Below are 17,069 nucleotides of genomic sequence, written 5' to 3'. Positions count from 1 at the left end.
TCTGGCTGTCTGTCTGGGGCCAGCATGCTGACCTTCAGGTCTTCTGGCAAAGAATCAAGGTGGCCCGAGTGAGAAAACAAGTTAGTCATAAACAGACTACCACGCGTCTCCCGGCTGACTGCGGGCACCTCGGGTCTACAGAGAGCCCTGCCAGCTTCTACTTCCTGCAGCCACGGGTGGACTAAGAACATGGCTGCCATTCTTCTCACAGACTAAAGCAACTTTAAGATAAGGCCTTTGAGGAAGGGGAGCTTTATGCTGACTATTCATCATATTCACAAACATTCAGAAAAAGCAAACAGTGGGAAATTCTTTGCTACAATCACTGAAATGTCACGAGGCAATGTCATAGTTCAAAAGGGAAGCCCTGCAATTCAACTGACCCTAGAAGCCTGCTGGAATAAAAGTCACAGCTGAGCCAAGAGAATATTGCTTCTACTGAAGAAAAATTGCTTTCAAAGGCTCTGTCAGGAAATCAACTCATAGTATAATAGAACAGTGGCAGCCATGCAGCGAGGGTTCTTTGTGTGGCCACACAGGTATTCCTCTCATCTGAACTACATGGAATTATCATCCTCCTCGCAAGAAAAGGGACTCACAGGGATTAGGAACCCCATCCCAGGACACACCGCTGGCAAAGGTCTGAGGCAGGATCCAAAGGCCCAGGTCTGTTGGAAGCCAAAACAGAGTGCTTAACTGGCTTGGAGACCTCACTTGCACTTGAGCTGAGCCACCCGCACGCGCTTCCCCTGTACTCACCCCCAGCGAGGAGTATGCCTCCGTGCTCATCCACCAAAGTCAGAGAAGCTATGTCAGGCAGAGAGGTGGGGGCTGCCTCACAGACAGCCAAGGTGTGAAATAAACACAAACACCATTTTGTAATCAATGATTTTTATCTCTGAAAATGGAAGCAAGTGTTTTGACAGAACACTATGGCCACTCTATAAGAGCCGACGTAGGAATAATTCACTGTCCTCTTGCGGGATGTCAGGGCTTTTTTAAAAAAAAAAAAAGACAAAACAGGAAAATAATCCACAATGCTTTGGGCGCCTACTCTGAGCTTGGCTGGGCTTATTCATTAAATAAGTCATAAGCTACAAACTAATACCAGGGTAACTTTCCCTTGGCCTCCTGCTTCTCTTTGAACCACATGCCCTACGGTGTTTCACCACCATCAACAACAACTTTGTTTACTTCATTAATTCGATATCAGAACCTTAAAACATTTCTGAATCTTAGACACAAAGGTCCTCAGCAGATTACACTGATAAAGAAACAAATACAGGTTTGAATATAACTCATTGTCATTATTGTTTTCTTTACATCTCATGATCCACTTCAATATTAAACACACACATACACACACACGAAACCACATCAAACATTCAGATGCCCTGAAATTGTGGAGACAGCACTCCCAATATTGGCTGGATAAGAACACGGTCCTTTTTCTATACGGGCATTACTCCAAGTTCAGCTGCCACCACACTCTGCCCTCACCCTGGCTCCCTGAATACAGACGTTTCCAACCAGTCCCACGCCCACATCAGCACGAGCATGTGCAAGAATTCCCTTCATGGTCCCAATGGCACTACACATTTCACGTTCAATCACAGACAGCCCTTCCAAAACAGAGGCTCCTTACATCTTGTTTCCCAAGCATGTACTATAAGAAATTGGAAATGGGGCAAAGTTCTAGCTAACCGAGGAATGAACAGGCAACCAGAGCTCAGTCTCTGGCCCCCTCCAAGTCCGGGGAGCCTCTGTGCTTTGATGCAGCCTTGGTGAGAGATGGAGAGGTGGGGCAGATTAGTTGTGCAGAGGGACACGTTTGTACACATTAAAGCTACAGCAGAGGTCTGCGTTCCTGTTTCTGCTTCACTCTCGATCATTCTCCTCAGTCTCAATATTCATTCAATCGCACCCTCTGGCCTCATCTTAGCTTAATGTGGTTAGAGCTAAAAGGCAGGCAGGAAAGAAGGAATGGCTGGGAGAGCCCTGAGAGAGGTCGCAGCACATGTGAGGAAGAGGGTAGAGCAGGAGCTTTGTTGGTGGAAGAAGAGCCACTTCCTCCTCCAACATAGCATGGGGACAGCACGGGGACACAGGATCACCCAGGGCAAATACCCCTCTCCGAATGCCCTCATTTTTAGTCCCCACCACTGTACTCAAGAGCTGGGCAAGCTGCTGAAAAGGGCAAGAACGAACACTCAGCAGTACACACGTCTTCCTGTCCCGGGCACCCTTGTCAAGTATTGACCAAAACCTGAAACATGATGTTTAAAGTGATGAATGCAATAGATCCTAGGTGTGTAACAAACTGCAGAAACACATGCTAGTTTGGGTTAGATTATAATCATCTGAAGCACAGGATAACCAAGAAGCAAAATTCCATTCTGGTACAAACACCCGATTTCTAGAAAAGAGAAAGGAAAGGAAGAAATACGATGTGAGTTTTTTTGATCAGAAGACTCCATGAAATGAGAGCGGTGGTAATATGAATCCACGTGATTTTTCAAGTCTTCCTGTTGTACAGTCATCAAAATGACCAGGTTTGTGCTGCAAAGGAGCCAGCACCATGTGGCTACTGCTTTGATTGTTCTCAGATGAATGTTTATACAAAATAATATCTTATCTTCATTTAGTTTATAAACATACACAGTGCTGTCCCTTTCAAATTAAGGAAAAAAAACCACACACAAATACTGCAAAGTAGCAAAATACAAAGGAAAACAAAGCTACTTTTGGTTTTGGCAACATTAAAAAAGAAAGAAATATAAAAAGCAATGTGGCATTGGTCCCTATTCGTTTAAAAAAAAAAAAAAAGGGTACTTGGGCACGACACAATCAGAATTAGTTTGTTTTCTAAAATTCAGAGTATCTGGGATTTTAAAAGTAGCACTTTTTAAAAAGTTCAACAAGTCACATAACACTTAAAACATCAAAAAAGCTTTCTGATAAAAAGCTCAGCTTTTAAATCACGTTTTGTTTCTGCAAATTTGGGAGACAAATTGAGTTCTTACTGGAATGTGGCCTATGGCTGGTTGACAACTCTGAAATGGAATGTCTCCAAATGGCAGTGCCTCCCTTTCCGCCCTCCCTAGGACCACGCCAACAACCAGCTCCCAAGCACAAGTTCTTGCTCCCATTTTTTTGTAGGGGTGGGGGTGGGACCTTCAGGCTGCTATCTTCGCCATCTGCTGTTCTAACTTGGAAATACGCTCATCTTGATTGCAGATTGTGTCTTTTATAGATTTGATCTCTTTTAAAATCTCATCCAACTTGGCTTCATTTTGCTAAGAAAACAAACAAAAAAAGGAGGCAGTGATTAAAATGCAGTAAACAAAGTTCAACACAGTTCAAAACTTGTAAGATACAAAATGCAGTTTTCTGTTTTGCAAACGGCAAGCCATAGTTACCAAGTTGAAAAGAGACGTCAAAGCCCTACTGCATCTGGGGCTTTGAACCCAATGAGCACTGGCCGATCTATCTGAAACCCCGTGGCAAAGCGACTGTGTCACAGTGTCACAGTGCCACTTCTGATCCCGAAGCCTGTGCATTTACTCAAATAAAGGGTCTCCTGGGTCCCAATTAGACTATAGGACAAAACAGGCTCCTTCAAGAGTGCCCTGCATCACAACCACCCCAATCATTCCATCAAGAGTAACTTCTATCTGACCAGAGCGAGGGCTGACTCTCCCAGAGGCTACAGAGCTCCTGCCATCTGTGAGGGAGGCTCCTTCTTGGGAGGGAAACCCTTGCCCTGTGTGTCCACTCCTCCTCTCTTACCCAGGACCTGCTCTCCTGGCAACAGCAGCACTCTCCAGTGGCCACAGCGAGTCAAAGGCAGGCTCGATTCCCTTCACCCCACCACCCAAAGGGCTCTTGCCTAAATCCCCCTTGTTGCCAACCCCACACAGCCAGATCCTTCTGTTGTAACCACTTAGCTACATCTGAACACTTGCCACTCCCTCCTTCCAGGGACCTCCTCTCCCTGGTGCCTATGACCCCATGCTCCCATGATATTTTATTTCTACCCAAATCAGAGAAGGAAGATTGATACCTATCCAAATCTTGGTGGTTTGTGGCCACACTTGGTTCCTTTAATGGGGCTAAAGGAGCTTTAACTCTGTTAAAGGAGGCAAGTGTGGCCACAAACCACCACCATCACGTGACCGAGGACCTTCTCCCACTTTTTCATTTACTGAAAACCCCCGTGCACCCAGCTGGGACAGTACTCGCCGACGCCCTGGACCACAAGGGCTTTCCAGACGATAAAGCCCGAACCAGCCAAGCACCCCTGCACTCCAGTCAGTGGTCCTCACCACACTGGCTGTGTCTGTAGTTTTCTTGGGGACGCTGATCAGGTCGCACTTCTTGTTTGCAGTGGGCTTGCTATCCAGAATGTTCTTCTTGACCACCTTGAGATCCCTGTTTTTGCCTGGAATATACCCGTGCTTCAAGGAGATGAGGATTGGGTCTGCATTCTTGCCCTCGAACCACTCTTCTGCCTCCAGCGCGGCCTCTGGCCCCGCTGTGTCAGGATACAGGTCATCTTGGAAAAGGTCAGACTACAAGAGACATTTGGCACCCACGGGTAAGGAAGAAGAAAGGCCTGGGATTTTTGAATTTCATTTTTACATTTGTTTAAAACATGGATTGTCCAGAAAACTGAGCACTCACCTTCCTGGGAACAGTCATGATAATAGGTTCACACTTTCTCTCATGAAGTTTGAAGAATCTTCAGAGGGGAAATAAAGGCAAAGTTGCATTTAGTGAAATATGAGGTTGACTAACAGGATGAATAATGAGTTTTCTACAATGTTGTCTGAAATGTCAAGTGCCTCTTTACCCATCCCTGCATCTGATCCACCCTGGGAATAAGCAGAACTTAGTGTTCCTAGTTGACAGATGACAGAACGGAAGCTGAGAGTCACTATGCTAGGAAATGGCAGACTGGAGACAAGAACCATGAGTAGAGGTCTATGTATGATGCCAATTATCTGGGGGGCAGACAAACTGGTAGAAATAATAGCAACACTGAAACTGACTCACTTGTGAAAAAATTACCATGTCAACATACAGGAAAGAACACACATCTGTTAGACTGTATCTACAATGCAACGTGGGTACGAGGTCTTCTGCCAGCTTGAGGTCGTTGAACATGTGTAAGTATAAATATGACTTTTAGAAAACAAACAAAAAAAATCGTAGGATTATGATTTTCCCTTCCAAGCAAACCACCTCGTACATGACACTCAAGAAAAAATGTGAAACTATCCAAAATGTGGAAAGAGAATGTAAAGCAACTTGCACTGTAATATTGGAAGAAGGGAGCAAAGAGCTCTGTAATGGGGAAGAAAGGTAAAACATTTTTGTTTGTATTGTACAAGAGAACTAAACAGACCAGAAATGACTTCTCTTATGATGACTCTGATAAGGTCAAGCCAATTTTCTTTGTCAGTCAAGATGGGAAACAATAAAAAAATCTCTCTAAAGCTCCTGGCAAAAGAGGTGGCCTTAGTGAGCATTCTGACCAGATCACCAGATCAAATGGCTGGTGTGCAAGGGGGGAGTTGAATGTGGGCGTCAATGCTGCTGGTGAAATGTTTTTTGAATTCCAAGAGTTTAAGTCAGAGAAGACACGGCCATATCAAATATGCAAAACCAGTGAAACTCATTTCTCCTGGAAACCTGCAGCCTTTGGCATCTGATACTGGGCAGGAGTCCATTGAAGACAACCTGGCAGATACATTGCTCTAACGCATCAGGGGAACAAAAGCTGAGTAGAGCTCAGGGTGGTAAAGGTTTATAAAATCATCGTCCTCTTTAAAGGGAAGGTTGTGTCAAATGTGCCTCTTTACTATTTAAACCAAAAACCAAGAGAGTCCCAAATAAACCAAAAACATTTTTTTTTTTTTTTTTTTTGAGACCGGGTCTTGCTCTATCGCCCAGGCTGGAGTGCAGTGGCACAAGCTCACTGAGGCCTTGACCTCCTGGGCTCAAGCAAATCCTCCCACCTCAGCCTCTGGAGTAACTGGGACCACAGGTACATACTACCACACCTGGCTAATTTTTTTAATGTTTTGTAGAGACAGGGTCTCACTAGATTGTCCATACTGCTCTTGAACTCCCAGGCTCAAGTGATCCTCCCACCTTGGCCTCCCAAAGTGTTGGGATTAGAGGGTGAACCACCACTCCTGGCCCAAAAACATTTTTAAAGACCGATTTAATGAAAATTCTGTGGTTAGTATAGCGAATAAAAAGACTGACTTGGCTTTGACTTCCAGCTGTACTACTAAAACCCATGAGAGTGTGACAACCTCAGCAAGCCTTAAGTTCTTCATCCATAAAACGGGGATAAAAGCAACACCTACCACATAGGATTGTTATGAAAAGTAAGAGGTAGCAAGTAGCATATTTAGCACAGTGCCTGCCATATAATAAATGCTCAAGAAACACTTCATAAATCGGAGACATTCCAAACAACTGTGTTTATAGTATGTGGAACTTTTAGATGACAACAAATGTGTTTTGAAATACTGGATGTAATCATAAACTCGAATTCAGTCTATTTTGAACCACATTTTGATTAGTTTGGTTTAAACCACAATTTTCAATTATCTGTAACAGCTTTCCTTCATTATTCTAACTAAAACAAACAAACAAAAACTCCCATAGAAAGTTTTGGTTTGTTTGTTTTTGTTTGTTTGAGACAGTTTCACTCTGTTGCCCAGGCTGGAGTACAGTGGCACCATCTCGGCTCACTGCAACCTCCACCTTCCGGGTTCAAGGGATTCTCCTGCCTCAGCCTCCCAGGTAGCTGGGATTACAGGCACCCACCACCACACACAGCTAATTTTTATATTTTTACTAGAGATTAATATAAAAAGGGGGCTTATAAAAATTCTTTTACTTTTATTTTGAAAGACATAAGCATCAATTCTTTAATTGTGAGACCAGAACAGCAAGTTTTTAAAAGTCCGTATAAACACAGTGTTATACAAATGTTTGGTATGACCCTACATGTGATGATGTAATGCTAATTATTCTGTTGGTTGAAATGGCTAGTGGTCACTGAGTCTCAGAGGGTACATTTGTTGACTAGCATGAGAAAAAAGCCTGTCCCTTAGGAAGCCCAGCATTTAGAATATGAATTTTTTAAAAATCAGAAGTAGTACAGAGAGGTAGAAATTAAATCATAGCTGAACTTCCTAAATCAAGCTAACCTATCGCCCCACTGTAGGACCTTTGGTCTCTCTATTTTAGGACCAGTGGGGCCCCAAATACAGTTCTGATTCTGGTTCTTCCACTCATAGGGTAGGAAAACTGCCCCCTTTTCCATCCCCGAGCCAGGCTCTCCCCTACTTGCCCACCAGGGAACACTGACCATGGCCTCAGTTTGAAGATTAAAAATGTAGCTGGGATTACAGGCACCCACCACCACACCCAGCACATCTCACTTTTTATCATCATCTGAATGCCTGGTGATACCAGAGCAATACAGCTACAAGACATTCTATGAAGCCCAGCACGTTTCACTATTTCAGTAGGTGTGCGATACACCCCAGCTATGCCACTTAATTGCTGCACTTCAGTTATCTGGGCAGGAAATGAGGTACTAATTCCACAGTACACACAAGGATAGAAAGACATGGGCTTCATAGAATGTCTTGTAGCTGTATTGCTCTGGTATCACCAGGCATTCAGATGATGATAAAAAGTGAGATGTGCTGGGTGTGGTGGTGGGTGCCTGTAATCCCAGCTACTTGGAAGGCTAAGGCAGGAGAATTGCTTGAACCAGGGAGGTGAAGGTTGCAGTGAGCCGAGATCACAACACTGCACTTCTGCCTGGGCAACAGAGCAAGACTCTGTCTCAAAAAAAAAAAAAGTGAGATTTTTTTCTAATGAAGAAACTTGGTTTTAGTGAGTATCCTTAGAAAGTGCCGGCCAGGCGCGGTGGCTCAAGCCTGTAATCCCAGCACTTTGGGAGGCCGAGACGGGCGGATCACAAGGTCAGGAGATCGAGACCATCCTGGCTAACACGATGAAACCCCGTCTCTACTAAAAAGTACAAAAAACTAGCCGGGCGAGGTGGCGGGCGCCTGTAGTCCCAGCTACTCGGGAGGCTGAGCCAGGAGAATGGCGTAAACCCGGCAGGCGGAGCTTGCAGTGAGCAGAGATCCGGCCACTGCACTCCAGCCTGGGTGACAGAGCGAGACTCCGTCTCAAAAAAAAAAAAAAAAAAAAAAAAAGAATTAAAAAAAAAAGAAAGTGCCATCTGACGGCAATGGGTACAATTCTACTACTTTCTTGCTCAGAATGGTCAAATATTTTTAAGATCTGAAGTATATGCTAGCCTAAGTACAAATAATTGTCACACAGTTACACCAACCTAGAATACTTGACAATCTCGATTCTTTACCTGGCAATCTCACATTTGTTAACATCAAGTCCCCTCTTGGGCATGTAACCCATCCCTCTCTGAGGCTCCTTGCTGCTGAATGTGTTGAGGTAGTGGACGTACGGGGATTCATCCGTGATCTCAAAATAGCGAATACTGCTGTCACCCTGTAAGAAACCAGAGACAAGTCTGTGTCTGATTGTTAACTGAAACCTCTGGATTATGTGGGTGTCTCTTTCCTCTCTAAACCCAGCATTAGTTGGGACCCCACTTCAGTAGCTGACCTTTTCTTCCTCATAAAGAGGCTTGCCCAAAGCATATGACAGTTTCTTTTCCTCACAAAGTAACCCCTCACTTATCAAATGCTAGCATGCCTTTTAAGTGGTCTCTTTGGCCTCCTACAAAAGGCTTTAATTTTACTCCCCTGAGCCTCGGCACCAGGCCAGGGTTAGGGCAAAAACGTTAATGCCTCTGCCAAACAGCTACATTGCAATTCAACTTCGAAAAACAAACAAACAAACAAAGACTAAGAGAATTGCTGAGAATGCAATTATTGATTTAAGTATAATGCAATGCTGTTCACAGACCTAAGGGCACCAATACCAGGCACTGAGTTGATGATAAAAAGTGAGATTTTTCTAATGAAGAAACTCAGTTTTAGTGAGTATCCTCAGAATGTGCCATCTCATAGCAATGTGTACAATTCTACTACTTTCTTGCTTAGAAGAGTCAGATATCTTTAAGTGCTGAAGCATATGTTAGTCTAAGTACAAATAATTGTCACACAGTTACACCAACCTGAACAATGATGGCAATCTTGTCTGGCAGAGAGGAGATATACATATATGTAAGAAAGAAGAAGACAAAAATAGCTAGGTGGTATCATGCCTCAACAGTGCTCCCAGTTCTCATGATTTCCATTTGTCTCAATGATTGAGATATCTAAAGCAATGGAAAAGAAGCTAAACCCTTACTAGTCATTTCTGCATACCCAAAAGAATTTTCCATCTAATGTTACTAATATCTGAGTAACTGCTCATTTTGTTTGTTTTAATTCAGTCAAGGGCAACAATGGCAAGGTAAATGTACTTAACACCTGTTAACATCTGCAGTAAAATGGCTTTCAAGGAAACAGACAAGATCTCTGTTTCTAAAACAATGACCTATAAAAATGTAAAGCAGGTCTGCAGCATGCTCAATCAACTATGAAAAGCAAACATTACCAGCTTTACCACCCAGCGAAGGGCTAGGGCTATCTAACAGGTCTAGGGACTACCACAACAGCTCTACTGTTATTAAATTATTTCAACTACAAAAAGTTCTAAGGGAAATTGAGCCTACAAAAAAAGGTGGGGGGAATTATAAGGTTCCCACTTAAAAAATGAAATCATAAAGCTACCCACAGTGTAGGCATGCTGAGCTCATAAGGCAGGAGGAAGCTTTTTGGAGTTCAGTGTGGAGTCTCCCTATAACTGTTATCACCCCTGAGCTTTAGTCAGGCCTCGTATCTTCAAGCCCAGGGCCCTGGCACTGAACCCCCAGAAACAAGAACCCTCTGGAGAGTCTTTGAGGCCCTCAAAAGTTTGCATCCACAAAGCACCATTCTCCTTCCAAGTCTATGGTGTGTGGTACTAATATACACATGCTCATCTAGGGTTATCCAACAAATTTCAGCATTCGATGTGGCCAACTGGTTGCCCATCCCTGACACAAGTAGGGATAAATCTAAAATCACCAATCAGGTAGCACTGCTAGGTGAAAATGAAACACCAGTGTGTCTTCTTTTTTTCACAAGAGCGCCCTGATTGGAGCATTTTCCCCAACACTCCAGCCCAACCCCTGCTTCAGTCAAAAGTATGGAACATGGCGTGTTATCACTGCACAACTGGCAAGCTGCACACAGTCCAGTCTCAAGACCTAAAAAATACCAAATTATCTGTCCTTAGCTTATAACATACACACACAAATTAGAAAAAGTAAACAGATACAACACATTGCCCCTCCTCTAAATCTCTGAAGGATAAATGTTTCCACTTATAGGATTTACCACCAAACATCAAAATTACTGTTTACCTTTCCACATAAGTAAATGATGCTGGTGTCAGGGTCATAGAAAGGCAGCAACACCCCATTGCTAGTGTCCATCTCATGAAGAGCAATTGGTTCCTGCATATTTTTCTGGGGGGAAGATAATAATACATATATGTGTGTGTATACATTTTTTTAAAAATAAATTTTTATGACCTTATTAGACATTCTTCTATCCTAATCAAGCGAGCCATTTTCCTAGAATAATAGAAGTTTGAACTATGCACATACAATACTCATACATGGAAACAGCAACAGGGATGCTAAATGAGATCCAATTCACTAAAAATTTCACTGACTGGACAACATAATGCACGCATACATCGATGTGATTTCATGACAATGATGAGAGCGCCCTTCTCCTTTGTTACTGTTTTCTTTTTCTTTTTTTAAGACTGAGTCTCCCTCTGTTGCCCAGGCTGGAGTGTAGTAGTGCTATCTCGGCTCACTGCAACCTCCGCCTCCCAGGTTCCAGCGATTTTCCTGCCTCAGCCTCATGAGAGCTAGGATTACAGGCACATGCTACCACCCCTGGCTAATTTTTGTATTTTTAGCAGACACAGAGTTTCACCATGTTGGCCAGGCTGGTCTCCAACTCCTGGCCTCAAGTGATCCAGCTGCCTCAGCCTCCCGAAGTGATGGTATTACAGGGATGAGCCACTGTGCCCACCCTATTTTATTTTTTAAAAGTACTTTTTAAATTATAAAATATGTGTGCTTTTAAAAAGTTGAAAGATATAAAATAGAACATAAAAATCATTCCATATTCCAAAATCCTACAGCCCAGTGGGTGGCAGAAGCTATTATCATTTTGATCTATTTCCTTTCCACACATGTACACACTGAGATTGAGCTGATTCTATGTATGTTGTATTTTTCCCCACTTAAGCTAATTATGAACATTTTCCCAAGCATGACTATTTTGATTTAAACAACTGATCATATTATTTATGAAATATGAACTTATTTCCCAAATCCAAAACACTAGATTCTTCATACGTTCTTTTTAAAAAATATAGTCAACAGCCTCTTCAGGATTATCAAAAGTATGTCTTTGAAATACATTTACCAGTAAGTCTCCAATGAGGATAAGAACTTCACATCCAATTTAAGATGAGCAGGTGTTTAGAAAACTACACTAAGAATCCCATAATCTACTTACTCACCGGAAGACCTGCTCAGAACAGACAGAAAACTCAAGTGAAAGCAAGCAGAAAAGCTGGGGAGGGCGTACCGGATTCCAGAGAGCCAGCTGCCGCTCACTCATGCGGCTGAACCCAGTGGTGAAGACATTGCCATCGGCCAGGAAGATGGCTCTCATGGGTCTTGCTCCTTCATGTGCTTTCTCCTTCTCCTGGAGAGCAAAAAGGCACATGCCACACATTAAACTGCAAGAAGACAAGGTGAGTGGGGAAACTCAGGCATAGATCCAACCTCACCCACTGCCATTCATGTTCACCTGGGTGTAGGAGGGAAGTCAGTGTTAACCATCCCCCTTCCCCAGATGAGGAAACAAAGAGATACTATGTGATCTGGCCAAGGCCGCTCCGTGAGGCAGCAAGAGTGCCAGGATTTGACTCAGAAGCCTCACTCTCTCCACCATAACCCGCTGCCAACCCAAGTCTATGCACTGCGAAAATCCAACACATGAAAGGACCCTGACGAATGTTTGTTTCTCAAGGATAATAACATAAGATTAGGTACGCCCTACCATTTCTACCAATATCATAGGGCAGAAAGAAGCCTTATCTAGTTAACTCCTTCCTTGACTTGGTAGTTTAATAAATGCACTAGGACAACCCTTGGAAGATGTCGGGTGGAGAAAACACTTTACAAAGGGCTGGGCAAGTCCCCAGGGCTCAGTAAGCACCAGCTACTATCATCGCCCAACTCTTGAAAAGAAATGCTGCCAAAGAATAACCACATCCCAAGAAGGGCCTCAGAGTGTGGCAAGTGAGGCCTTCTCAGACTCACTACGTGTAGTTTCAACACTGACTGAAGACCCGAATGTCCATCTTTTGTCAGGGTATGTGATTTTGTTGGGGTCCAGTTTGGTTGGCAGAAACTAAGACACTAAGCTGATGAGAGAACCTGTTGCTTTTCACCGGGCTCCTTTTTTTTTTTTTTTTTTTTTTTTTGGTATTTTTAGTAGAGACAGCGTTTCACCATGTTGGCCAGGCTAGTCTCTCTCAAACTCCTGACCTCAAATGATCCACTCACCTTGGCCTCCCAAAGTGCTGGGATTACAGGCGTGAGTCACCATGCCCGGCCACCTGTTGCATCTTTAACAGTTGTGTTTGGAAAAGGGTGAGGAACTGATTCATCAATATTCAATACTAAGCTGCAAAATCAGGAATGCAGCCAATTGGTTTAATTGATCAAGACTTATAAACTCGGCCGGGCGCGGTGGCTCAAGCCTGTAATCCCAGCACTTTGGGAGGCCGAGACGGGCGGATCACGAGGTCAGGAGATCGAGACCATCCTGGTTGACACGGTGAAACCCTGTCTCTACTAAAAAATACAAAAAAAAAAACTAGCCGGGCGAGGTGGCGGGCGCCTGTAGTCCCAGCTACTCGGGAGGCTGAGGCAGGAGAATGGCGTGAACCCGGGAGGCGGAGCTTGCAGTGAGCCAAGATCACGCCACTGCACTCTAGCCTGGGCGGCAGAGCGAGACTCTGTCTCAAAAAAAAAAAAAAAAAAAAAAAAAAAAAAAGACTTATAAACTCTTAAGGACTCTAGTGAACTGATACAAACTATTTCTTTGTGAAAAAAGGCTACAAAGTGAGAGACTTGAGTAAAAGCTGGAAAATTTACAACTCTGGAGAGAAGCACAACTGGGGAGACAGAAGCCTTTATAAGCCTTTTCTTATTCACAGTTAGTGTCTACACACAACAGGGTCCCACTGACCAGTACTGCTGCCTGCCTTAAAAAGCAAAGAGCTCACACTCACTCAAGTGCCCCGACTACTGAGTTTTCATACTAGGAATACTCACAGCAACTATCTCTTGTTTCCTGGGATCAATGACTCTCACTTTCTTGTCTTTGGAAGCTGTGCAGATCAGACTGCCATTCCGGTTCCAGCTCACATTGTAAATCATGTCTGAATGCATATCGTCCAAGTTTATAAGGGCTTCCCCTGTTCCTACATTCCAGATGATAATGGCATTATCACAGCCTAAAACAGGCAAAACCATCAGAGATTAGAAGATTAGAAACACCTATACAACACACTCAGAAAACTACAGATACAGTGAGAATATATGTGTGTATATGTAGAGAAAGAGAGAGAGAAAAGATGCGGCTGATTGTCAGAGACCCTACTAGAGGCCCTACTTACTAAGAGAGTTAAAAACTGAAGTGACAAAGAGTTTGTATAAAACAAATAAAGGTGTTAAAGTAAAAACACAACTTGTTACGTTTGCAACTTGTTAAGTTTGGGTTCATATGAAACAATCAACCAAACAAAAACAAAGAAAAAACCAAAACAGAACCCCATTTTCTTTAAAGAGTTAACTGGGCTGGTAGACCCAAGTGACTTCAAGTTTCCTTTTCTAGTAAAACAAGCATCAGGGCGAATATAGCTTATTTCTCTGCCAAATAAACTAAAAATAAAAGGTTTAAATAACTGTTTAGGGCACTCAATAAAAACTCTGGGTGGCAGGTTATTCAAATCAGTGAGGCTCTAAGACACAGCTTTGGGATATTAAAGTATGGTGCAACAGTGGAAGGGAAAAAGCCAAGAGTAAGGCCTGTTTGCTCACAACAGAGCTGTACCTTTAAATGAAGAGAAAAATAGACCAAGACTGCTCTGATCATGGTGAGAAGCCCAAACTGTAAGCAAGTAGCTACATGGATTCAGAAACGGATTCTGAAAGAGGCCCACCACTTCAGCTCACCAACTCTTTCCTTCCTTCAAGGGTCTGCCCCACGCCTCCAGGTCCCTTTAAAAAGAGGCAGCATGTGTTGCTTGCTGGCCGGGCGCGGTGGCTCATGCCTGTAATCCCAGCACTTTGGGAGGCCGAGGTGGGCGGATCATGAGGTCAGATGGAGACCATCCTGGCTAACACGGTGAAACCCTGTCTCTACTAAAAATACCAAAAATTAGCCAGATGTGGTGGTGCGCACCTGTAGTCCCAGCTACTTGGGAGGCTGAGGCAGGAGAATGGCGTGAACCCGGGAGGCGGAGCTTGCAGTGAGCCGAGTCCGCGCCACTGCACTCCAGCCTGGGTGATAGAGCCAGACTCCATCTCAAAAAAAAAAAAAAAAAAAGAGGCAGCATGTGTTGCTCCTAGGATGTTAGTTCAAGGATGAAGCAAAATACGGGAAGGACATCCTAGAGGTGGATTCTTGCCAATAAAGCAATTTTGAAATCATTTAGAAAAAATAGCCACTAATATCCAGGATACTTAAGTTACCTAAGGGTTAGAAGTAGGAAACTGGCCGGGCCCGGTGGCTCAAGCCTGTAATTCCAGCACTTTGGGAAGCAGAGGCAGGCGGTGATCGCCTGAGGTCAGGAGTTGCAGACCTGCCTGACCAACATGGAGAAACCCCGTCTCTACTAAAAATACAAAATTAGCCAGGTGCGGTGGCACATGCCTGTAGTCCCAGCTACTTGGGAGGCTGAGACAGGAGAATCACTTGAACCCTGGAGGCGGAGGTTGCGGTGAGCCGAGATCACGCCATTGCACTCCAGCCATTGCACTCCAGCCTGGGCAACAAGAGCGAAACTCCATCTCAAAAAACAAACAAACAAACAAAGTTGAAGCTACGCTCTGGGATGGACAATTGAACCTTCTTCTGTCTTATTCCTCATAGGCAAACACATAGGCAAACAGGTAACTTCAGCCCCAGCAGCTGGATCACATAGTCTAAAAATATGCAGAACATGACAATCACCCATTCTCCTTCACATGTAAAAGGGAGAATGCAGACCAGTCTGTTGCTGCTGCCCTACGTTGAGTCTTGATGAGAAAGGTAGTAGGAAATTTTCCATGACGGAATTCCAGCTCCGGAATTTTTTTCCTCTCCTTAATCAGACTGAGGTTCTGAATAGAACATCAAAAATCATTCCCAAGTATAGTCAATGGTGACTATAAAAAACATGGCATCTTTTTTGAAAAGTGGGCCTTAGTTTCAATAGGTACTTGGCATTATAATTTTTTATTTAACTCACTGTGAATCATAAACATTCTGTATTCCCAGTTAAAAACTGAACTGCGCCCCCCTCCTTTTTACTGGTGAGGGGAAAGACCTTTAAAAATTCTATCTCTAACATTAGTATCACTTTTTAAATAAACCACTTTTATTTATTTTTATTTATTTTTATTTTTTTTTTTTTTGAGACGGAGTCTCGCTCTGCCGCCCAGGCTGGAGTGCAGTGGCCGGATCTCAGCTCACTGCAAGCTCCGCCTCCCGGGTTCACGCAATTCTCCTGCCTCAGCCTCCCCAGTAGCTGGGACTACAGGCGCCCGCCACCTCGCCCGGCTAGTTTTTTTTTTGTATTTTTTAGTAGAGACGGGGTTTCACCGTGTCAGCCAGGATGGTCTCGATCTCCTGACCTCGTGATCCGCCCGCCTCGGCCTCCCAAAGTGCTGGGATTACAGGCTTGAGCCACCGCGCCCGGCCTTTATTTTTTTTTTATTTATTTTTTTGAGATGGAGTCTCGTTACGTCGCCTAGGCTGGAGTGCAGTGGTGCGATCTCGGCTCACTGCAAGCTCCGCCTCCCAGGTTCATGCCATTCTCCCGCCTCAGCCTCCTGAGTAGCTGGGACTACAGGCGCCTGCCACCACGCCCGGCTATTTTTTTTGTATTTTTAGTAGAGACACAGTTTCAGCGTGTTAGCCAGGATGGTCTCGATCTCCTGACCTCGTGATCCACCCGCCTCGGCCTCCCAAAGTGCTGGGATTACAGGCATGAGCCACCGTGCCTGGCAACCACTTTTATTAAGGTATAACTTGCATACAATACAATGCACCTATCTTAAGCATATATTTGGCAAGTTTCAACAAATGTATATAATCATGTAGCCACTACTATGATCAAGATATAGAATATTTCCATCATCCCACAAAGTTCCCTCATGCTCTCTGTATTGCTTCCATACAAGAAAATGAAATCTCCAATTTTAGATAAAGGAAAAGATTTCTGTACAACACCAATATCCAGAAATAGGGGACTAATCAAGTAAAATGAGGTATATCCAGAAAATGGATTAGTATGAAGTCATTAAAAATAGAAGAGTGTTCAATGGCACTTGAAAAGGGTCACAGCGTACCACCAAGTACAGAAAGCAGCCCATGTGTAAAGTGTATGAATCCATCTCTGTGTGTAAAATAATTTATGTATGTGCACAGAAATACCTTTCAGAAAGAAACATCAAAAAAGTAATAATGATCTTCCCTCTGAGTAGTGGGATGAAAAGTGATTTTTTTTTCCTTTTGTGTATACTATAGAGAACATATACTAATATATACTAATTGTATAGCAGGGGAAAATGAGTTTTTTTTAAAAACGAAGGAGCGTATTTGCCTAATGGGGTCTCCCAAAGCCAGCAGCAACACCACAGACGGAACCCA

The 17,069-nt window shown here is 43.6% G+C and overlaps 1 protein-coding gene across 3 annotated transcripts in view; it reads right to left on the bottom strand.

Moving 5' to 3' along the window:
* Positions 1-1,003: 1,003 nt before the first annotated feature.
* LOC105468323 (coronin 1C) overlaps positions 1,004-17,069 on the bottom strand; it is an 89,188-nt gene continuing 73,122 nt past the window's right edge. For all 3 annotated transcript variants that reach the window (XM_011718411.2, XM_011718413.3, XM_011718412.3), the window contains exons 5-11: positions 13,487-13,668; positions 11,727-11,846; positions 10,478-10,582; positions 8,426-8,571; positions 4,684-4,741; positions 4,326-4,571; positions 1,004-3,296 (exon numbers count right to left, since the gene is read on the bottom strand). In XM_011718411.2, the coding sequence (XP_011716713.2) occupies positions 3,177-3,296; positions 4,326-4,571; positions 4,684-4,741; positions 8,426-8,571; positions 10,478-10,582; positions 11,727-11,846; positions 13,487-13,668 (977 nt within the window). In that variant the 3' untranslated portion in view covers positions 1,004-3,176. The remainder of the gene's footprint in view (positions 3,297-4,325; positions 4,572-4,683; positions 4,742-8,425; positions 8,572-10,477; positions 10,583-11,726; positions 11,847-13,486; positions 13,669-17,069) is intronic.

Source organism: Macaca nemestrina, chromosome 10, assembly GCF_043159975.1.
Source record: "Macaca nemestrina isolate mMacNem1 chromosome 10, mMacNem.hap1, whole genome shotgun sequence".
Taxonomy (NCBI): domain Eukaryota; kingdom Metazoa; phylum Chordata; class Mammalia; order Primates; family Cercopithecidae; genus Macaca; species Macaca nemestrina.
Note: the sequence above shows the minus strand (reverse complement) of the source record. Positions and strands in the feature narration are given on the sequence as shown.